Source organism: Canis lupus, chromosome 15 (assembly GCF_011100685.1).
Source record: "Canis lupus familiaris isolate Mischka breed German Shepherd chromosome 15, alternate assembly UU_Cfam_GSD_1.0, whole genome shotgun sequence".
Lineage (NCBI taxonomy): Eukaryota > Metazoa > Chordata > Mammalia > Carnivora > Canidae > Canis > Canis lupus.
Genome location: NC_049236.1, coordinates 45150067 through 45168802, shown reverse-complemented (window position 1 = coordinate 45168802; position 18736 = coordinate 45150067). Strand labels below are relative to the sequence as shown.

General features: G+C 37.0%; 1 protein-coding gene across 16 annotated transcripts in view; it reads left to right on the top strand.

Moving 5' to 3' along the window:
- The window catches only part of SLC10A7 (solute carrier family 10 member 7), a 243037-nt gene that overhangs the window by 91530 nt on the left and 132771 nt on the right, over positions 1-18736 (top strand). For 7 of the 16 annotated variants that reach the window (XR_005370808.1, XM_038558933.1, XM_038558935.1 and 4 more), the window contains one exon: positions 16451-16530. The exons of the other annotated variants lie outside the window; for them this stretch is intronic. Coding sequence is in view for 6 of the 7 variants with exons in the window: in XM_038558933.1 (XP_038414861.1) it covers positions 16451-16530 (80 nt within the window). In the remaining variant the exon portion in view is untranslated. The remainder of the gene's footprint in view (positions 1-16450; positions 16531-18736) is intronic. 16 annotated transcript variants of the gene reach the window in all.

The window sequence follows — 18736 nt, the reverse complement described above, 5'->3', positions numbered from 1 at the left end:
AATTATTAGATTTTTTTTAGTTACACTTTTATGCATGATTAATTTATAGTAATGTTCTTTTTAAGTAAATATAAAAGATGTGTGTGGTATGTGTAGTCTTTCTATATAGAATATTAATCTATGCTTTTGTTGAAAAAGAATTTTTCTTTTAAAAAACTTAAATAAGTAAAGACTTCATTTACTTTAATCAATATTATTGATATCTTAGCAGAGCCCTATTAAATTTGGCTTATGGTTTGGTCTCAGTTATGTTCTACAAAATATAAGAATTAAAGAAAATAGACTGTGTAAATTAAAGAAAAAACATGTTATACATATAACATACAAAATATGTATTAATTGTGTGTTATCAGTAAGACTTCTGGTCGATAATAGACTATTAGTGTATTTTTTAAATATAATATATTAGCAATAGTAGACTGTTAGTAGACTATTAGTAAAGTTTTTGAGGAGTCAAAGTTATAACTCAGATTTGCAACTGCAAGGGAGATTGATGCCTTTATTTTTTTTTTAAAGATTTTATTTATTTATTCATGAGAGACACAGAGAGAGAGGCAGAGACATAGGCAGAGGGTGAAGTAGGCTCCATACAGGGAACCCGATGTGGGACTCGATCCTGGGACTCCAGGATCACACGCTAAGCCAAAGGCAGATGCTCAACCAGTGAGCCACCCAGGCATCCCGGATTGATGCCTTTAGCCCTCACATTTTGGTTCGAGTGCCAACTGTATTATGCATGATTGGGAGGCACTTAAACCATACAGCAGAAATTTTCCTTTTTGTTCCTTTTGTTTCCATTTGCATAGCTATCTATACCTTTTGTATACCTCTTTTTTTCCCTAGAGATTTTTTGTATCTGTTTTTGGAGGTAAATTAGGTCTTGGTCTATTGTTAGTTTGATTTAGTATTCCAAACTCTTTTTCAATACCAAAAGCTGTTTATTAAGGACATGCCATATACACATCCTTGAATTCAGTTGACGTACATTCAGTGGGAGATGAAGATTATAAGACACAATTTCTTTTTCAAGAGATGTAGTGTAATTGAAGAAATGAAATATGCCTAAGTTAAACACTTAGAGAAAAACAAGATAAAATATAATCAAGTGCTTAAATGTGTTAAGAAAAGGAGTTTCTTAGTTAAGAAAAGGAGAACAAGGCAAGGTAAAATCATCAGGAAAGGACTCTTGGAAGATGTGAAATGTAAGATCTTGAAAATCAAGAACAGCCCAAGTGTAGTAGATCAACCTGAAAGTGGATATAGTCCAACAAAGACAGGGACCATACCTGTTATGCTTATTGTTACCTTTCTCTGTATATAGGTACAATGGCAGTGCCTGGTACATACAGTCAGTATATAATGAGTAAATGCGTGAATGGGCAGTTGCAGGCAAGAGACAGTGAAAGGAAAGATGTTTACTGGAGTAAGCCAGTTCTCGTTGACTGGTGGAAATTATGTGAGACTGCATTATGAAAAGCCTTGAATGAGAGGCTAAGCTTGAGATTGCGAGGCATTTCTGAGGAGTTTTCAAGAAGTGTATCATGCCAGAAGTGTTGTCTTAGGAAAAATGTCCTGATAGCAATGAGTTTCTTGCTGAGATTGTACATGAAAGACTGGGAAATAGGCTCTTCTGAGTCTAGACAAACAATGATGAATGCCCTGGCTACTGCCTATCAAATGTTTTACAAAGAAAGAACCACAGGCACAAAAGAAAAAGGAATAGCTTTCCTAGTCATTTATTCAATTATTTAGAAAGCTAACATTGACCTTGTGCCTACTGTATGGGAGGCCCTGTACAGAAAGTCTTACTATCAGGCTTTGAACCAGGGATACTTGCCTACCAGTGCTATAAAAAAGATTTAATAAGATTGAGTCTCTGAGATGCTCAGCAGAGTGTCTAGCATATTAACAAGACATCATAAGTGGTTGCTGCTAATATGAGTTTATTTTAGAAATGATGCCAAAAGGGGTGCCCCAGGTTGGGCTCTGTGCTCAGTGTGGAATCTGCTCCAGGTTCTCTCTCTCTCTCTCTCTCTCTCTCTCTTTCTCTTTCTCTCTTTCCCTCTTCCCCATTCCCCAGCTTGTATGTATGTACACTCTAAATAAATAAATAAACAAAATTGTAAAAAAAAAAAAAATTATGCCAAGACCCTCTCCAACCCTACTGCCAAAAACCCTCTCTATAAAATCTACTCCCTAGATATAATATTTTCCTAAACCCCTGGTTCCTTAAAAACAACATTTTTTTCCTCTTAGAGGCTTTGAAACTTCTAGAAAGCAGATCAAATGTTAGTGAACCTTACATACCCATCTCTCAGCTTAAACAGTTAACTCACTCCAGTCTTGTTTCGTCTGTACTCCATCCACTTTGGTATTATTTTGAAGCAAACCCTAGCCATCTTTATATTTTCACAGGAATCTCATAGGTAAGGGCTTTTGTTTTTAAAATATAGCTATAGGGAAGCCCGGGTGGTTCAGTGGTTTGGCACCTGCCTTCGGCCTGGGGCGTGATCCTAGAGTCCCAGGATCAAGTCCCACATCGGGCTCCCTGCATGGAGCCTGCTTCTCCCTCTGCCTGTGTCTCTGCCTCTCTGTGTGTGTCTCTCATGAATGAATAAAGAAAATCTTAAAAATATATATATATAACTATAATGTCATTTTCGTCCTTAGAGACTTTTACTGGCCAAGTGTATCATGAAAGAGTCTGGGATATCTTCATGTAGAAGAACCAGGAAATGCAAGGAACATAAACAGACTGGAGACGCAAAGGTTTTAGGATTAATAACTGTGGTGTAATGAACAAAACCAGGAAGTTTAAGCAAAAGAGTAATTTTGAGTGAGATGATTAACTTTGATTCAATAGGTATTAGTTACATGGTGGTACAGGGACATCCAGTGGCAGATACCCAGGGATGGACATGTTTGCTATCTGTTCTTCCTTCATGAATGAAAGACACATGGACCTTTTTTTTTTTTTTTTTTTTTTTTTAAGACACATGGATCTTAAACCAATATAGATCCTTTTAGGTTCACCATTAATATCCATCTTTCCTTCCTTCCTTCCTTCCTTCCTTCCTTCCTTCCTTCCTTCCTTCCTTCCTTCCTTCCTTCCTTCCCCCTTCCCTCTCTCCCTCCCTTCTCCTCCTCCTCCTCCTCCTCCTCCTCCTCCTCATTCTTCTTTTTTAACTTCTGATCTCATCCTTTCTGTGTCCCACCCTCCAACTCTCTACTGCTACTCCATTCCATTCCTATTCACTTCTGGGCGTAGTAGGGAACCTTACTTTCTATTAATTATATTTGTTTGAGTTCCTTCTGTTAAAATGTTTATTTTCTTCTTAAAAATAATTTTGGTCTTTCTGACTGTACTTAGAGTAAATGATAATTAGGTGATGAATGAATATTCATTAGAATGGATGATAGCTTCAATTTTGACTTTATATAATTTCAGCTGAGGATATTTTTCAAAGTAAAAGTGTGAAATAATATAGACAAAATTCCACCCATCAATGGAGCTCAGATATAAATACTCCTGATCCCTGAAATTAAATTGGAACCCAAAATGCTCATAAGTTAATAACTTTAATTCTTTTTTTAAAAGTTATTAGCTTTCCAAAGATCTCCTATTTCACTTTGACAATAGTGTAAGCAATTTAGTTTATAGGCCAAAACAGAGATCTTATTCTTTTTGATCCCTGGGTGTCATCATCTTAATGCTAATATGGGTTCTGTGTATTCATCAGGAGTAAAGATCAGGTTCACTTTTGCACCTGATGTAAGCCTGTAGCAGACATTCACATTAGAATTGAAAACTCTAAATGTTAGAGGCTTGGGTAGAAACTGGAGATGTAGTAAGCTAGGACCTACTTCAGCTCTATAGCACACACATAGTTACTGCAGTGGGATCCATGCTCTTAATATTGGACACTGTTTGAATGTTTTCTGATAATTTATAGGGTTGATTACTCCAGCCTCAAGTGGAACCTTAGGAAGAAGAGCAGCAAATGGTAAATCTTTGTGATGGTCCCTGGGGCAGTGGTTCAGTTTGAGGCTCTGAGTTATGTGGTTCTCAGCCTCTTTTCCTCCCCAACCCTTTCTATGGCTCAGTGTCATCATCATCATCTGTTCAGATAATGCCTGTTCAGAAATCACAGATCCCCAGGGAGGAGAGAACGGAGAGAGCCCTGTTATAAGCACACTCGCTGCAAACCTTTCACCTTGCTGTCAAGGTGACAAATGTTTGTCCTTAAGGGAACACTAGAGGTTAAATCACCAGTGTTTTTCTCACTTATCTTCTTTCCCATACTATCCAAGCTCTTAGCCAAATTTATAGCTACAAGAATCTCAGAAAATTAGGGTGCTCGTGACCTTTACGAATCAGAGATATGTTTTGTACAACCTCAAAGTACTGATTACATTATGAATTGGGGTCTGAGTAATTAGAATTTGCTAAAAGTCATTATGTCAGTACATTTCCCTTTCAGGGATTATTCAGAACAAAAAAAAATTTAGGAAAGAAACATTTAAATTTTGAGAGATAGTATTGGGAACTTTGCAAACACAATTGTAATAAGGTGAGCAAGGAGTTATTTCTACATCAGTATATGTTAATGGTTTATAAATCCTTGAATAGAGAGACACCAAAATGTGCATTAATCATGATAGTGGAAGTTGCTCTGGATTTCTTCTTTTTTGGCCCATTCCATTCCGTTCTCCATCTAGCAGTGAGAATTCTGATCTTGAAGAATGTAAATTGATCATGTTATTTTTTTCCTGCTTAAAATCTTTCAGTTTTTCTTGGGATAAATATCAAAATCCCTTAAATGGCTTATAAGGTCCTGTCTGACCTGAGCCATGCCTTCTTCTCCAGCTTCCTGCCATGCCCCCTCTTCTGTACCCACAAGGCAGCTGCCATCTGGGCATACTTGCAGTTTCTCTAGTTCATTCATTCATTCATTCATTCTACTCTGTATTGAGGCTACAAAAATGTACAAAACAGACAAAAACTCATGGAGCTTACATTCTAGTTTAGGGGATATAACAACTATAAAATACATAAATTTGCAACTGAAATGTATAACAAATATGTATATAATGTCATATATATATGCCTTGCCGCCTTTCCCTTCCTCCCTTTCCTCCACATATATGCTCCATATTTTATATATATAATATATAAAGTAATATATAATATATAAAAATACATAATATATATAAAATATATAACATATATAAAAGTATATATAAAATACAGAGCATATGGAAGAAAAATGAAGCAGGAAAGAGAGGAAGATAGGGAGGAAGCTAGAGGGGTTGCAGTTTTTTTTAAAAGGTGGTAAGTGACAGTCTTTCTTAGAATGTTTGAGCAGAGACTCAAAGGAGGTAGGAGGGCAAGCCATAGGGATATTTGGGGAAATAGTGTTCCATATAGAAAGAACCCACAGTGCAAAATAATCAGGTAGGAGAAAAGCCACAACAAGGTGGGCAATAGAAATAAATTCAGGTATGTAACAAAGGGCCAGATTATACAGTTAGGGGCTTGTGAGCCATTGAAAGGCATTTGGTTTTAAATCTGAGTGAGATGGTGTATTAGCCAACTTGAGCTGCCATAGCAAAATGCCATGGACTAGTTGGTTTAAACAATAGAAATTTATTTCTTGCAGTTTTCTGGAGGCTGGAAAGTCCAAGTTCAAGATACTGGCCAACTAAGTTCCTGGGAACAGATATCTTCCTGGCATACGGACAGTGGCCTATTTACCATGCCCTGACATGGGGGTGGGGCGAGGAGAGAGGAATATGAATGATGTCTTTCTCTTCTAGTAAGGCACTAATCTCCTTTGAATCAGGGACCCACACCACCCTTATGATCTCATTTAGTTGTAATTACCTCTTAAAGGCCCTCTCTCCAAATACAGTCACATTGGGGATTTGGACTTCAACATGGAAATTTGGCCAGGGGCACACAATTCAGTTCATGGCAGATGGGAAGACACTGGAGAGTTCTGAGCAAAGCAGGGACAAGATCTCACTTAATGACCACTCTTTGGAGAATGGACAGCAGAATTAAGGACAGGAGCAAAGAGACCAGTTAGGGAATGATTGCAGTCATTCAGCCGGGAGATTATAGTGACTCCAACCAGGGTGGTAGCTATGGAGATAAGCACATTACAATTACAGTCATAATCATTACAATCTCAGGGTGCTCTCATAGATTGTTCCCTGGATTGCTTACATAGCACCTTCTAGGTTTCAAAGCCCTTTTACATATATTTTCTTAACCCCATACCTCTCCTGGGAGACGGGCACAGGATTGTGAGACTCAGGTTTCACATGGGACCAATTCTGGAGTCAGAGTGCCTAGGTTTGTGTTCCCTCACTGTGCCTCCAACCCCTAGGGATAGCAATGATGCCAACCTTGTGTAGTGTTATGCAGGTTCAAGGAGACAGTCTGTGTTAAATGTTTGGTAGATGGTCTGGCACGTTAGTAAATAATATATAGTAGCTGTCCTTATTTCTGTCACTGTGAATAATGAAATTCAGAGTCCAAAAGGTCAGTTGGTTTGTCCAGGCTTGTCTAGCTAGTACTGAGAAGAACCACTGCTAGAATCCAGTTCTATTATTCCTCATATGCTCTACTTTCCATTATATCATTTGCTGAAGGAGTTCCATTTTAAAACAGGATAATTCAAGTTACAGAAAGCAGTAAAAATTTTTTTTTCAACTATTCTATGAATTGAACTTTTCGGTACTCCATCCTGACTCACACTGTTTTCACCCTCTTAAGAGGGTCTCTTTATTCATAAAGTTTAGCTTTTTGTTTCCTTGAAGAGTCCAGAAGTTTAAATCTCCTTTGAATTGTTCAATTAATCACTCTCTAGACATTGCTTAATTTCCATCTATTGTTTCCTCCACAGTTCACTACTTAGTGTTTGCATTAGGAATGAGAATACTGGGTTGGGGACTGTTAAGTCAAGGCTTTGCAGAGGAGTCTGCTCCCACAGCTAGCTGATTTTCACTTCTGTCTTTTCCTGGCCTCCCCTGTTGGGTATTTTATTCATGAGTAGTACACAAGGTCCTATAGAAAGTCAAATGGCCAAATATCTCTGTGGTTTCTCAAGGCACAGGCATTTTCTCAGTGAGTCCTGAGCACTGATGAACTTGATGTCAGTCTCTGGCAGAATTTGAACTCGGCTGGAAGGTTGTAAAACCCTGTAAAAAGCCTTATGAATAATTTTGGGTTGCCATTTATTTTAGATCGCACCTTGGTGTCCCCCTGCTGGGGTATGGGGCTTGGTGAGCAAGCCAGGCACAATCCTTGCCCAGATGAAGTTTACATTAAATAGGGAATTGGATAATATGTAAAATAATTACATTCTAATTAAGTGCTATGACAGAAACAGAATGATAGTAAACCAGAAATTGCCCATTTTAGTACAGTTCTTTTCCCAGTTACTGCCCATATTTTCTCATTTCTTGAGATAATTTCTTAAATTGGAGAATCTCAGCCTTTAAGTGTTTGACTTAAGTCCTTATCAAGTTGTTTCAATAATGTGAGTCATTGACAGTAGATTGACACTCAAAACTTGGCTAATGTTTACACCGATATACATAAACATAGGTTGTGATAGGAGGCAAAGCTAGAAAGAGCATCATTTTAATAACAGCACAATAATGACAAACTTAGAAGAGATATTTGTGTACTTTACAAATGGTACAGTACATTGCCTTTAATTTTTACTTTCTTTTGCTTCTAAAACAGATCCTCATTGCATAGGAGTGTAGATACTATTATTTTTGCTGTACAAAGTTAATATTAGCGTTTGAAAGAGACATACACTATAAAGAATGACAACATTAATTGTAATTTGTTTTAAAATTACCTTTTGATAAGATAGAGGAAAATACCTTTCAGAAGATCATGTGAATTATTCTCTCTCTCTTTTAGGCCAAGTAATTATATTCTATAATGCAATTTTTTTGTGTTGGATGGACAGAGTAAAGATAAAAGGCGACCAGAGAGAGAACAGCCTACTTCACAGCTGACGGAAGCAGGTGTTAGAAATGCAGATGAAGGGTATTGACTAAAGACTGTACAAATTTGAAGTGAAAATGCCACTGGTCTGCATGTAGCGTTCTGCACATACGAAGTTTCAGGTAGTTAAATTATTCATTTTATTGTGTGAACTAGTTCAGGAGTTAGGGAAAAAGGTGCCTTTTACATCTAAACTGTTTCTTCCCTCTCTTCCTTTCATCTGCACTTGGCAAGCAAAATGAACTTCATTTTGTAAGTTTTATTCCAGCAAGTGAATGACTTACATCTCTATATGGGAAAAAATACACCTAGGGATGGATAACTCACAGGTTTAAGTGACAGTATAAAACAATAGAAACTAGAAATTACTCTTTTCCTCACTTTTGTTATAATGAAAGCCACTAAAGACAAATAAATGTAAAAGTAGCTATTGAATAATCATCATTACCATGAACCTCACTGTGAAATGTTTCTCAAATGCATTATTCTGTGCTGGATAAAAAGATTTAAAAATATAAATCATTCTTTCTATAATCTTATAATTAAGAATCTTGATTTTTTAAATTTAATTTTTAATTTTTTTAAAGATTTTATTTATTTATTTATTTGACACAGAGAGAGAGAGAGAGAGAGAATGAATTATGGGGTGGGGCAGAGGGAAAAGAAGCGGACTCTGCCTGAGCAAGCAGCCTGGCACACACTCTGATCCTAGGACCCTGAGACCATGACCTGAGCCTATGGCAGATGCTTAATTGACTGAACCACCCAGGTGCCTCTAGAATCTTGATTTTCTTATAGGCAAAACTGAGATATTTTTAAATATGTAATGTGTGATTTTATTTTTTTAAAAGATTTACTCATTTGAGAGTGAGAGAGAGTGCAAAGGGGAAGGACAGAAGGAGAGGGAGAGAGAATCCCAAGCCGACTGTGCACTGAACACAGAGTCCAATACAGGGCTTGATCTCACAACCCTGAGCTTAGGACCTGAGCCAAAGCTAATGGTCAGATGCTCAATCAACCATGCCACGCAGGCACCCATTTAATGTGTAATTTTAAAGCAGACTTGCATTTTAAGGAAAATGTCATAATTCCTGGAATTATTTTTACTCTCATTTTGGCTTATTTTGCTTTTTGATCTCAAGGGCTGGCTGACCTTACCACTGGGCACCACACTGGTATCCAGAGGTTGCATTAGTATTGAAATACCTGTTTTTGGTGAATTCAGGTCATTTCAGGAGAGTCAAAAAGTTTTATATATATGTAGGAGGAAAACACAAACACTTAATACACATTTTATTTTATTTATTTTATTTTTTAAAAGATTTTATTTATTTATTCATAGAGACAGAGAGAGAGAGAGAGGCAGAGACATAGGCAGAGGGAGTTGCAGGCTCCATGCAGAGAGCCTGACGTGGGACTCGATCCAGGGTCTCCAGGATCATGCCCTGGGCTGCAGGCGGCGCTAAACTGCTGCACCACCGGGGCTGCCCTTAATACACATTTTAAAGGTGAAGAAAATATGAACAAGGCATGCCTTGACTGATTGAGATTAAAAGTTATGGAACTACTGACATTTTGACTCTGTCTGTGCAAATACATAGGCTTAAAATACCTTCCTTTGGCTCCTAAGACAAAGGTTTTCAGTGTCCAACAGATCTGGATCCGGATCCTGTTTCTATGCCTAATGAGCTATATGACTCTGGCAACTAAATTAACATCTTTAGACCCAGGTTTCTTTAAATGTGGAATGGGGATAATATATAATACTACTTCTAGAGATTGTTATAAGATTAAACACGAAACAGTGGGCCTGGCATATTGTCTGAACTCAGTGTGTATCTACTTTTTCATTGGAGCAGTAGCTTGCCTTACAGATAGTCCCGCCTCTGCTATATTCTCATTTTAATTTTATAGAACCATTTAAGAAGCTGTAGTGTTTGAGGGTTGATACAGCTTTTTTCAGGTTTTAGTTGGCTTTGTACTTACAGTTTTAGAGAATAGTTTTGACATATGTTCCTTGTAATTGGCCAACTGATTTATAGAGAAAAGTATTAGATTTGGAGTGAGAATATCTTGGTTCATTTTCTGACTGTAAAAGTACTAACCTCAGGACTACAGACAAGTCATCCAACCTATTTGGCCTCTTATTTTTCACCTGTCTAGAGGGGAAAATAATAATACCTCACCTATTATGCTTTCCTGAATTACTGTGAGAATCAGATAATATGTTTAAGATCCTTTGTGAAGTATGAACATGAAATGTTCTTAAAAGTTAAGCAAGCTATTATCATCTGTAAGTTATCATCAAATATATCATCTGTGCCCTTCTCCCCATTGGAAGGCACAATTATGCTATGAAATATTAAGATTAATCGCTTATTTCCACAGCAGTGGATATCACTTTTTGTGATGCCTTACTGGTAAATTAAATCTAATAATTTGATATATAATTCAGACATTAAGTTTGTACCATTATAAAAGTCTTGAATACATGTAGCTGTATACTGCAAAACAAAATTCTTTCTGCTACAGACGCTTATAGCTTAAAAATTTACATACATGTGGGTGACTGCTCTATTTCTAGAGTTCTTCATTGGTTACCACAGTGTGGATTAACTGAGCACAGAACCTTTTGGTTTCATATCAGCCCACAAATGGGCCATTTTCTCCCATTAAAGGGTTAAGGTATATTTTACATATAGTAAAATTCATTCTTTTTGGTATGCAGTTCTATGAGTTTTGACAAATGCTTATAGTCATGTAAACAGCACCATAATCAAGATGTAGAACATTTTGTTAACACCTAAAGTTTCCCTATGCCCCTTTGGAGGCATTGCCCTCCCAGCCCCTGGCAACTACTGATCTGTTTTCTGTCCCCATAATTTTGACTTTTCCAGAACACTGCTTAAATTGAATCATACATCATGTAGTGCTTTGAGTTTGACAAGTGTGGCATTTTTGTTAATTTACCACTTTTAAACACCACTTTTTTTCTATTTGGGAACAAAAGTGTTACTGCACTTATTTTTTAAAAGAGATTTCCAAAGCTGCATTTTTGGAGTGTGCTTTTCATTTTTTGAGAAATACTAGTTGATATTTTTGGCTCATGAATAGGTTGAGAGTATCTAAATATTCCTGAGATTTTTCTATAGGTACCCATTTAAAAATTCCTTTCTCTGTGTCCCACATTTTGGAAAAGAAATAGTTAAATTATCTTCCAGAATGTATGAAATATTTGCTCCCAGGTTGTTAGTTCAAGTTTTGGGGTTTGTTATTTTTTTAATAACCCAAGCCCACTATTATGAAATGTATTGAGTCCCTCCCAAAATTCATATGTTAAAGTCCTAAGCTCCAATGTGACTATGTTAGGAGCTAGGGCCTTTAAGGAAGTAATTATGGTTAAATGAGACCACAAGGGTTGGGCCTAATCCAATAGGCCTGGTGTATTTATAAGAAGAAGGGGAGACCCCAGAAGTACTCACTTACTCAGAAGAAAGACCAGTGAGATTACAGTGAAATGGCCACTCTCTGCAAACCAAGGAGAGAGGCTTTGCAGACACTAAGTCTGCTGGCACCCTGATATTAGACTTCCAACCTCCAATATGTAGCAAATAAGTTTCTGTTGTTTAAGCCACCTGTCTGTGGTATTTTGTTATGGCAGCCTAAGCAAACTAATACATCCTGAGTGTAAGAATCTGTAGTGGCTCTAAACATTTCCATATAGCTGCAGAATTACAGTATTGCCATAATGTACTAAAATTTTAGTATGTTATTATACTAAAATTTCTAGGAGACTTGAAGTTCTGAGCTATGAAGAATACAAAAGAAATTAATAGCATTAAACCTCGTATCACCCTAGTCAGACTCAAAGTGGTGACTCAAAATGGTGAAAGCATTAATAGATGACAAAGGCAGTAGATAACTGGGAGGAGCCGGAGAGCTAATATTCCTACAAGGGAAGAAACAGGATGCTTCTGAGGGGAAAAAATGACTCAAAATCTCCCATCTGCTGGTATGCATCAGTCAACTTTAAGTAATACAGGTATTTTTTATCCCCATTGATGAGAAGATGGGAAGTACACAATTGCTGATCTTGGTTCTGATGTTCAACAACACAATCAAGTTCCAGATTCTTCTCATCTCTTATTCTGCTCTACTTAGCTGTTAGTCTTTTACCTTCATGCTTTGTTGCTATCCTGGTAGCAAGATGGCTGCTGTAATTTCAGGCATTGTGTCCTTGTTCAAGGTACAATGGAAGGGGAAAGACATTGCTTAAAAGCTTTAAAAAGTAAGGCATTCACAAGAGGCTTCCAGCAGACTTTCTTTAATACTTCATTGACTAGAACTCAACCAGAGGGTTATTGGTAGCTGTAAGGAAAGGAGACAGATTGTCTATCAAAGGGAACAGAATTTTCCTTTGCTTCTTGACGTTCTTCCCTTCTTGGCACACATAGAAAATGTAACATTTGTTATATATCCTGGAAGTGAAGAGAATGTTCCTGATGCTCCAAGCCCTGCCCATCTGCCCTTAGGATTAAGGGGAATCAATATCTTGTCTATCTGTGCTGTGTTTAAGGCTCATATTAGTTGGAAACAACTAATAGACTAGCCATGAGTCATATCCTAGGTTGTGTATACTGTTGCCCCAAAAAGCAGGGTTTTGTTAGCATATAAGAAGATGGGTATGGCTATTGGGTAGGCAATTCATAGAATCTGGCCCAGTGGCCGTTTGCTTTAAAAAAAAAATATGTTTGTGCTCAGAATATGCTGTATTTGGATTTGAATAAATATGGATCTGTTACTGAAAGAAGTCACCCCTCCCCCTTTTATAATAAAATTATTATATACTGTGAAATGAGGCTGGGAGCTGAAAAATTGACTTCTTTTTTCAAGTATACTTTGAGGCTCACTGTGGTAGACTAACTTCTGCATACATTGGGTTATTCACCAAAGTGAATCAGGCTTATATGTGAGAGACCAGAGTTGCATGGTCAGCTTGTGAGGAAGAATCTTACGAACCATGCACCAAGCAGATTGGTTGTCTTCTAAAGTGCCATATTGCTAAGGGCACTCTGGCATATCGTTAGATCTCCAGTATGGTGGGGTCAGAATGCTCCTCTCCACAGTAGAGAGTGGTGATTCAGTAGGAGCAGTGTCAGCAGTGAGTTCCAGGAATTGCCATGGCTTTACTCTGCAAAGCACAGATGAAGAACTTATAGATGAAGGTGGGATACTTAAAACTCTTCTGTGCTCTAAAATAGATAGAGTGCTTAAGCTAGAAATGGGAGATTAGTTCATATATTAGATGTTTAGTGACAAGCTTAAAAACAATATTTCCTCTAGAGTAATCGTTCCTGAGCCTGGAGGCTTGGGATCCTAGGAAGTTCTGAAAAATTATATGCAAAACATATTCTATAATTGTATGTGGATTTTTTTAGAGAGAAAGACCACAGCTTTCATCTAATTTTCAAAGATTAAGAACAGAGAATATGCCAAATTCTTAAATAACACAGACTTGAAACAGTTTTTCAGGTCTCATTAGAGTTATTTTAAGAGAGCTATGGCTTCTAATTGTTATATAACCTGATAATCTAAACAGTAATTTCTCTTTGATGTATAAGGTTTTATAGTATGTGAAGTATGTAGCCTAAATGGCTTTATGGAAAAGATACACTTTTCTCCAAAATACTCATCATTCCTGACACCACAAACTTTAGTTTTTTTTTTTTCTTGAGGAAGGTAAAATCCATTGTATGGGATGACCAAAATTATGCATTGTTTATGTAAGTGGTATTGCTTAGGAGTCCTAAAACTCCTCCTTCTGCTTCTAAGATTAGAGTTAAGGGTAAATTACTTACAATGTCAAATACTTAATTGTTTACTAGTTTTTGCAGAATTTGAATACCCAAGGTATTTAGATATTTGCCAAGTTAGACTTTTAATCATAGCTAAATACTGATAGATGATAGATAGATGGATATAGATAGGCAGACAGACAGACATATAAATAGATAGTTGGATATTGGTAGATAAAGATTGAGCTTTCTCTATCATAAAACAATTGTCAGTTCTTCATTGCCTTCAGACTTATTTCTGTCCTTTAGATGTGTGTGTTTAAATAATTTTTCCCTTGTGGATGAAGCTGACAGCATTCTCCAAATTGATTTTCTATCTGTAATATTCCAACCATATTTCAAACCTCATTAAAGCCCTTTTCATCATTTCTCTGACTCCATTAGTTATGGCAGCATCTCAAAATTTAGTTTTCTCAGTAAATTTCATTATTGTGGTTACCAATTCATTATAAAATGAATTGGTAGGAGGGAGAGAAAAGGAATTGACATATGAGGACATAGTGAAAGATGAGGACTCTTTGGCCAGTAAAGTAGAAATCTATCAAATCATGAATGGCATAGATAATGTGAACATGGACCAAGATGGTGGATCTGGAAATAGAAAGCGGAAAGGGCATTCTTAACACTCCCAAAAAATAATAAGTAGAGGTACTTAACACAGGCAGAAAAGCAATTTGAAAGAATTTTCGATAAATTCATTTCAGAACTAATGAGAAACTAAATAGCTAATCTGCCTATAAACTCTGAACAGATCCTGAATAATTGTAAGTATTATTATGTATACATGGTCTCTTATTTTTTATCATGTTCTCTGGGATATCCTTGGGATTTGAATCCAGATAATCTACTTCCCAAGTCTGTGTTCTTTTGTCACTACACATCCTGCTCAAAGAGAATATTTCCAAACCAACCAGAGAGAAAAGGCAACTTTCCAAAACAATAATTAGCTTGGCAGCTGACTTTCCTAAGTCAGGAATAGAGGCCAAATTAAAATGAAGTATCTTCTAGTGCTCTGGGAAAATGACTGCCAGCTGAGAAGATCATTCACAAGTGATCATTTAAGAGTGAAACTGAGTTCTTCCTGTCCCCTTCCTGTCCTCCTCCCCTTCCTTTTATCTTTTCTTTAAAAGATAATTTTGGTTCCCTTACCTCCCCTTGATGCAGCCAGAGTTGGGATGGCCCGCAGGTCCAGAGCTGAGGAGGTGACCAGGATAGGGTCCTGGGAGGTGGGTAGCACTGCAGAGGCAGTCAAGCCCAACAGTGCCAGCAGGCTGGGTATATACAGGATATATGAGGGAAGAAGTAAATTAAAGATAAGTAGTGCTCCAAAATGATGAAGACATGTCAGAAGGTGTCAGAAGCTTGAAGGGACTTGCCCTGGCCAAATCTGGAATTATTTGAGCATCCAAATTAATAGTGATAGTAAAAGCTTATAACACAATAAATAAAATAGGGATGCATGAGTCCATACTAATATCAATAAATAAATGAATAAATCATTGGGAGAGAATTCTAGGCAATAAACATAGGAGAAATGTTGGAGTTAGAAAATCACTATTTGGCAACTAGTATTCTCAAAGTATTTTAATTACAAAGGGAAAAGTAGCAGTTTTCACTGAGAAGAAACCTAGAAGACACCACCTTACCAAGTGATCAAAGTGAATACACCCACTAATGGGACAAATGGATATCATTGCCTCCTGATGTGATCAATAGAGGGCATAGCATCACTTCTCTGGCATTCCTGTCAAAAATCCTCAACCTGAATTTGGTCATGAGACAAACCCAAACACATGCATTGTGAAATAAGTGGCCTGTATTCTTCAAAAATACCAAGATTATGGAAGGCAAGGGAAGATTAAGGAATTAATTGTTCCAGATAAAGAGGCATGACAATTAACTGCAGAACATGAGCTAGATTAGAAAAAGATTGGGACAATTGGTGAAATTTTGGATGGGACTGTGGATGTGATGGTAGATGGTAGTATCATTAACAAGATAATTTCCCAATTAGCAGGTTTTACTTAGTGGTGTAGGAGAGTATCCTTGTCTTTTAGGAAAAACATACTGACATATCAATGGTATATCATGGCTAAACTTACTCTCAGTTCTGAAGATAATGATTTTAAGTATGTATTTATACCTCTTTTGTGGCGATTGTATAGATGTAAATTTTTATTCCATTCTAAACAGACCTATGTAATGCCTCATTATACCCTTTAATCTGGTTTCTAAAAAATATTTCATAAAGTTTGTTTTGATCAAGTTTTTACCTTAGTTGACCTTTGCAATCTCAACAAAAAATGCTAATTCACAGCACCCCAATCACAAGTTCATTGCATTCATGTATTTTTTACTTAGTATTTTTCCATAATTTCCCCTTGATTTAATATATCTTAAACATAGGTAACCAACTCCTTGATGTTTATAATGAGAAGAGAATAGTCTTTAGACTTAGACAAACTTGATTTCAGACTCCAGTTCTATTTCTCTCTAGTTATGTAAACTGGGACAAAATTCTCATCTTTTTTTTTTCTTTTTTTTGTCATGATTTCCTCATCCGTAGGCAACTGAGAATTGTTGTCAGAAACAAACATGGAAACATGAGAAGCCTAAGCACAGTTTCTGGCATGTAAGAGGCATGCAGTAAGTGTTACATTCTCTCACTTCATTCTTTCTCCCTTCTCTCACCAGAAGTATTCATATAGGTCCCCTAGGCATAAGGAAATACAGAGATTATTAATAAGAGGCCAGAGCAAAAGGATCTCCACCCCTGTCCTTTTGTTCATCTTTGGCTTTCCTCTTTGTATCTGACTCTTGCCTTTATTTCTGTAAGTCATCTGTCATCATCCAGGAGACGAAGCGGGCCAGATGATGATCCCAGTTTGGGGGAGGATGATAGTAGAGCACAGAGAGGATGAGGGGATAGTCAGAACACCAAAGGTTCCTAGGGGACCAGTAGCCAGTGGAAGTGAGGAATATTGAACAAGTCTTTCTAGCCTAAAGACTTACCGTTTGCTGCGGGAGTACCTTATAATCTCTGAGAAAAATACTGATTGATCATGGCTGAATGCATGTTTGATGCTTCTCTCCGACTTGTTACTCAGCAACAAAATTTTAGCTATTCTGAGTCCTGGGGCCATTCAGTGCTTGCAGTTTCTTTCCTTTCATTGATAGCTTCATATTTTCTTTGTTCTTTTTTGTTTTGTTTTGTTTTTTTTCTTGTTGCTAACCTTCTTTGCACTTTATACATAAATATATATTCCCTAACTGTCAACATACATTTTATGCAATCTTTATTACATATTCATTTATCTCTATTTCTTTTGTCTTCTTTTAATATCTGCAAGGGGTGGGTGAAATAAGTGAAGGTGATCAAAAAGTACAAACTTCCAGTTGAAAAAAGAAAGAAAAAAAATATGACAACCTGTCCATTTATCTGTCGGTCATTCTATCGGTCAGATGTGAACTACAGTAAGGCTAGTGGGACCTGAAGGTTAGCCCACTTTTTTTGTTTCCTTGGAACCAAATTCCACAAGTTTACTCCCTAGCAAGAGTTCAAGTACTGAAAATCTGGGCCTGTAGCCTTAGTTCTATTCTGATTCCTACCACTGTGCTTTGAATCTAGTAGGTCTTCAATAAATGTTTCAATAAGTGTTTATTGTATCAGTGACTCAAAAAAAAAAAAAAACTCAAGATCCTGCATTCTATCCCAGTTATTAGCACTAAGCCCAGAAACTAGGGTAGGATTGAGTGTGGGCCCCTGCTGGACCATGCTCTTATAACCTTCCAACTCCTTTTCCAGGGACTGCCCCATCTCACTGCTCTCCTTCCAAGCAAATAATTTTTTTAAGTTTTTAAGTTCCAGTTAGTTAACATACAGTGTAATATTAGTTTCAGGTATATAGTATAGTGATTCGACACTTCCATATATAGTCCTGTGCTCATCACAAGTGCCCTCCTTAATCCCCATCACCTATTTCCCCCAGCTCCCACCTACCTCCCCCTCTGGTAACCATCAGTTTGTTCTCTATACTTAAGAATCTGTTTCTTGGTTTGCCTCTCCCTCTCACTTTTACCCTTTGCTCATTTGTTTTGTTTCTCCAGTTCCACATATGAGTGAAATCATGTGGTCTTTCTCTTTCTCTGACTGACTTATTTGGCTTAGGATAATACTCTTTAGCTCCATCCATGTCCTTGCAAGTGGCAAGATTTCATTCTTTTCTATGGCTCAGTAATATTCATACACACACACACCGCATGCACGTGCACACACACACACACACACACCACATCTTTATCCATTCATTCATCAGTCAGTGGACGCTTGGGCTGCTTCCATAATTTGGCTATTATAGATAAAATGTTGCTATAAACATAGAAGTGCATGAATCCCTTTGAATTAGTATTCTGGGTGAATACCCAGTAGTGTGATTATTGGATTGCTGTGTAGTTCTATTTTTAGCTTTTTGAAGAACCTCCATACTCTCTTCCAGAGTGGCTGCACCAGTTTGCATTCTGCAACCTCATCAACACCTGTTGTTTCTTATGTTGTTGATTTTAGCCATTCTGACAGGTGTGAGGTGATATCTCATTGTAGTTTTCATTTGCATTTCCCTGATGGTAAGTGATATTGAGCACCTTTTCATGTGTGTGTTGCCATCTATGTCTTCTTTGGAGAAATGTCTATTCCTGTCTTCTCCCCATTTTTAAATTGGGTTGTTTTTTGGTTGTTGAGTTTTGTAAGTTCTTTATATATTTTGGATACTAACCCTTCATTATATATGTCCTTTACAATTATCTTCTCCTATTCTGTAAATTGCTTTTTAGTTTTGTTGATTGTTTCCTTCAC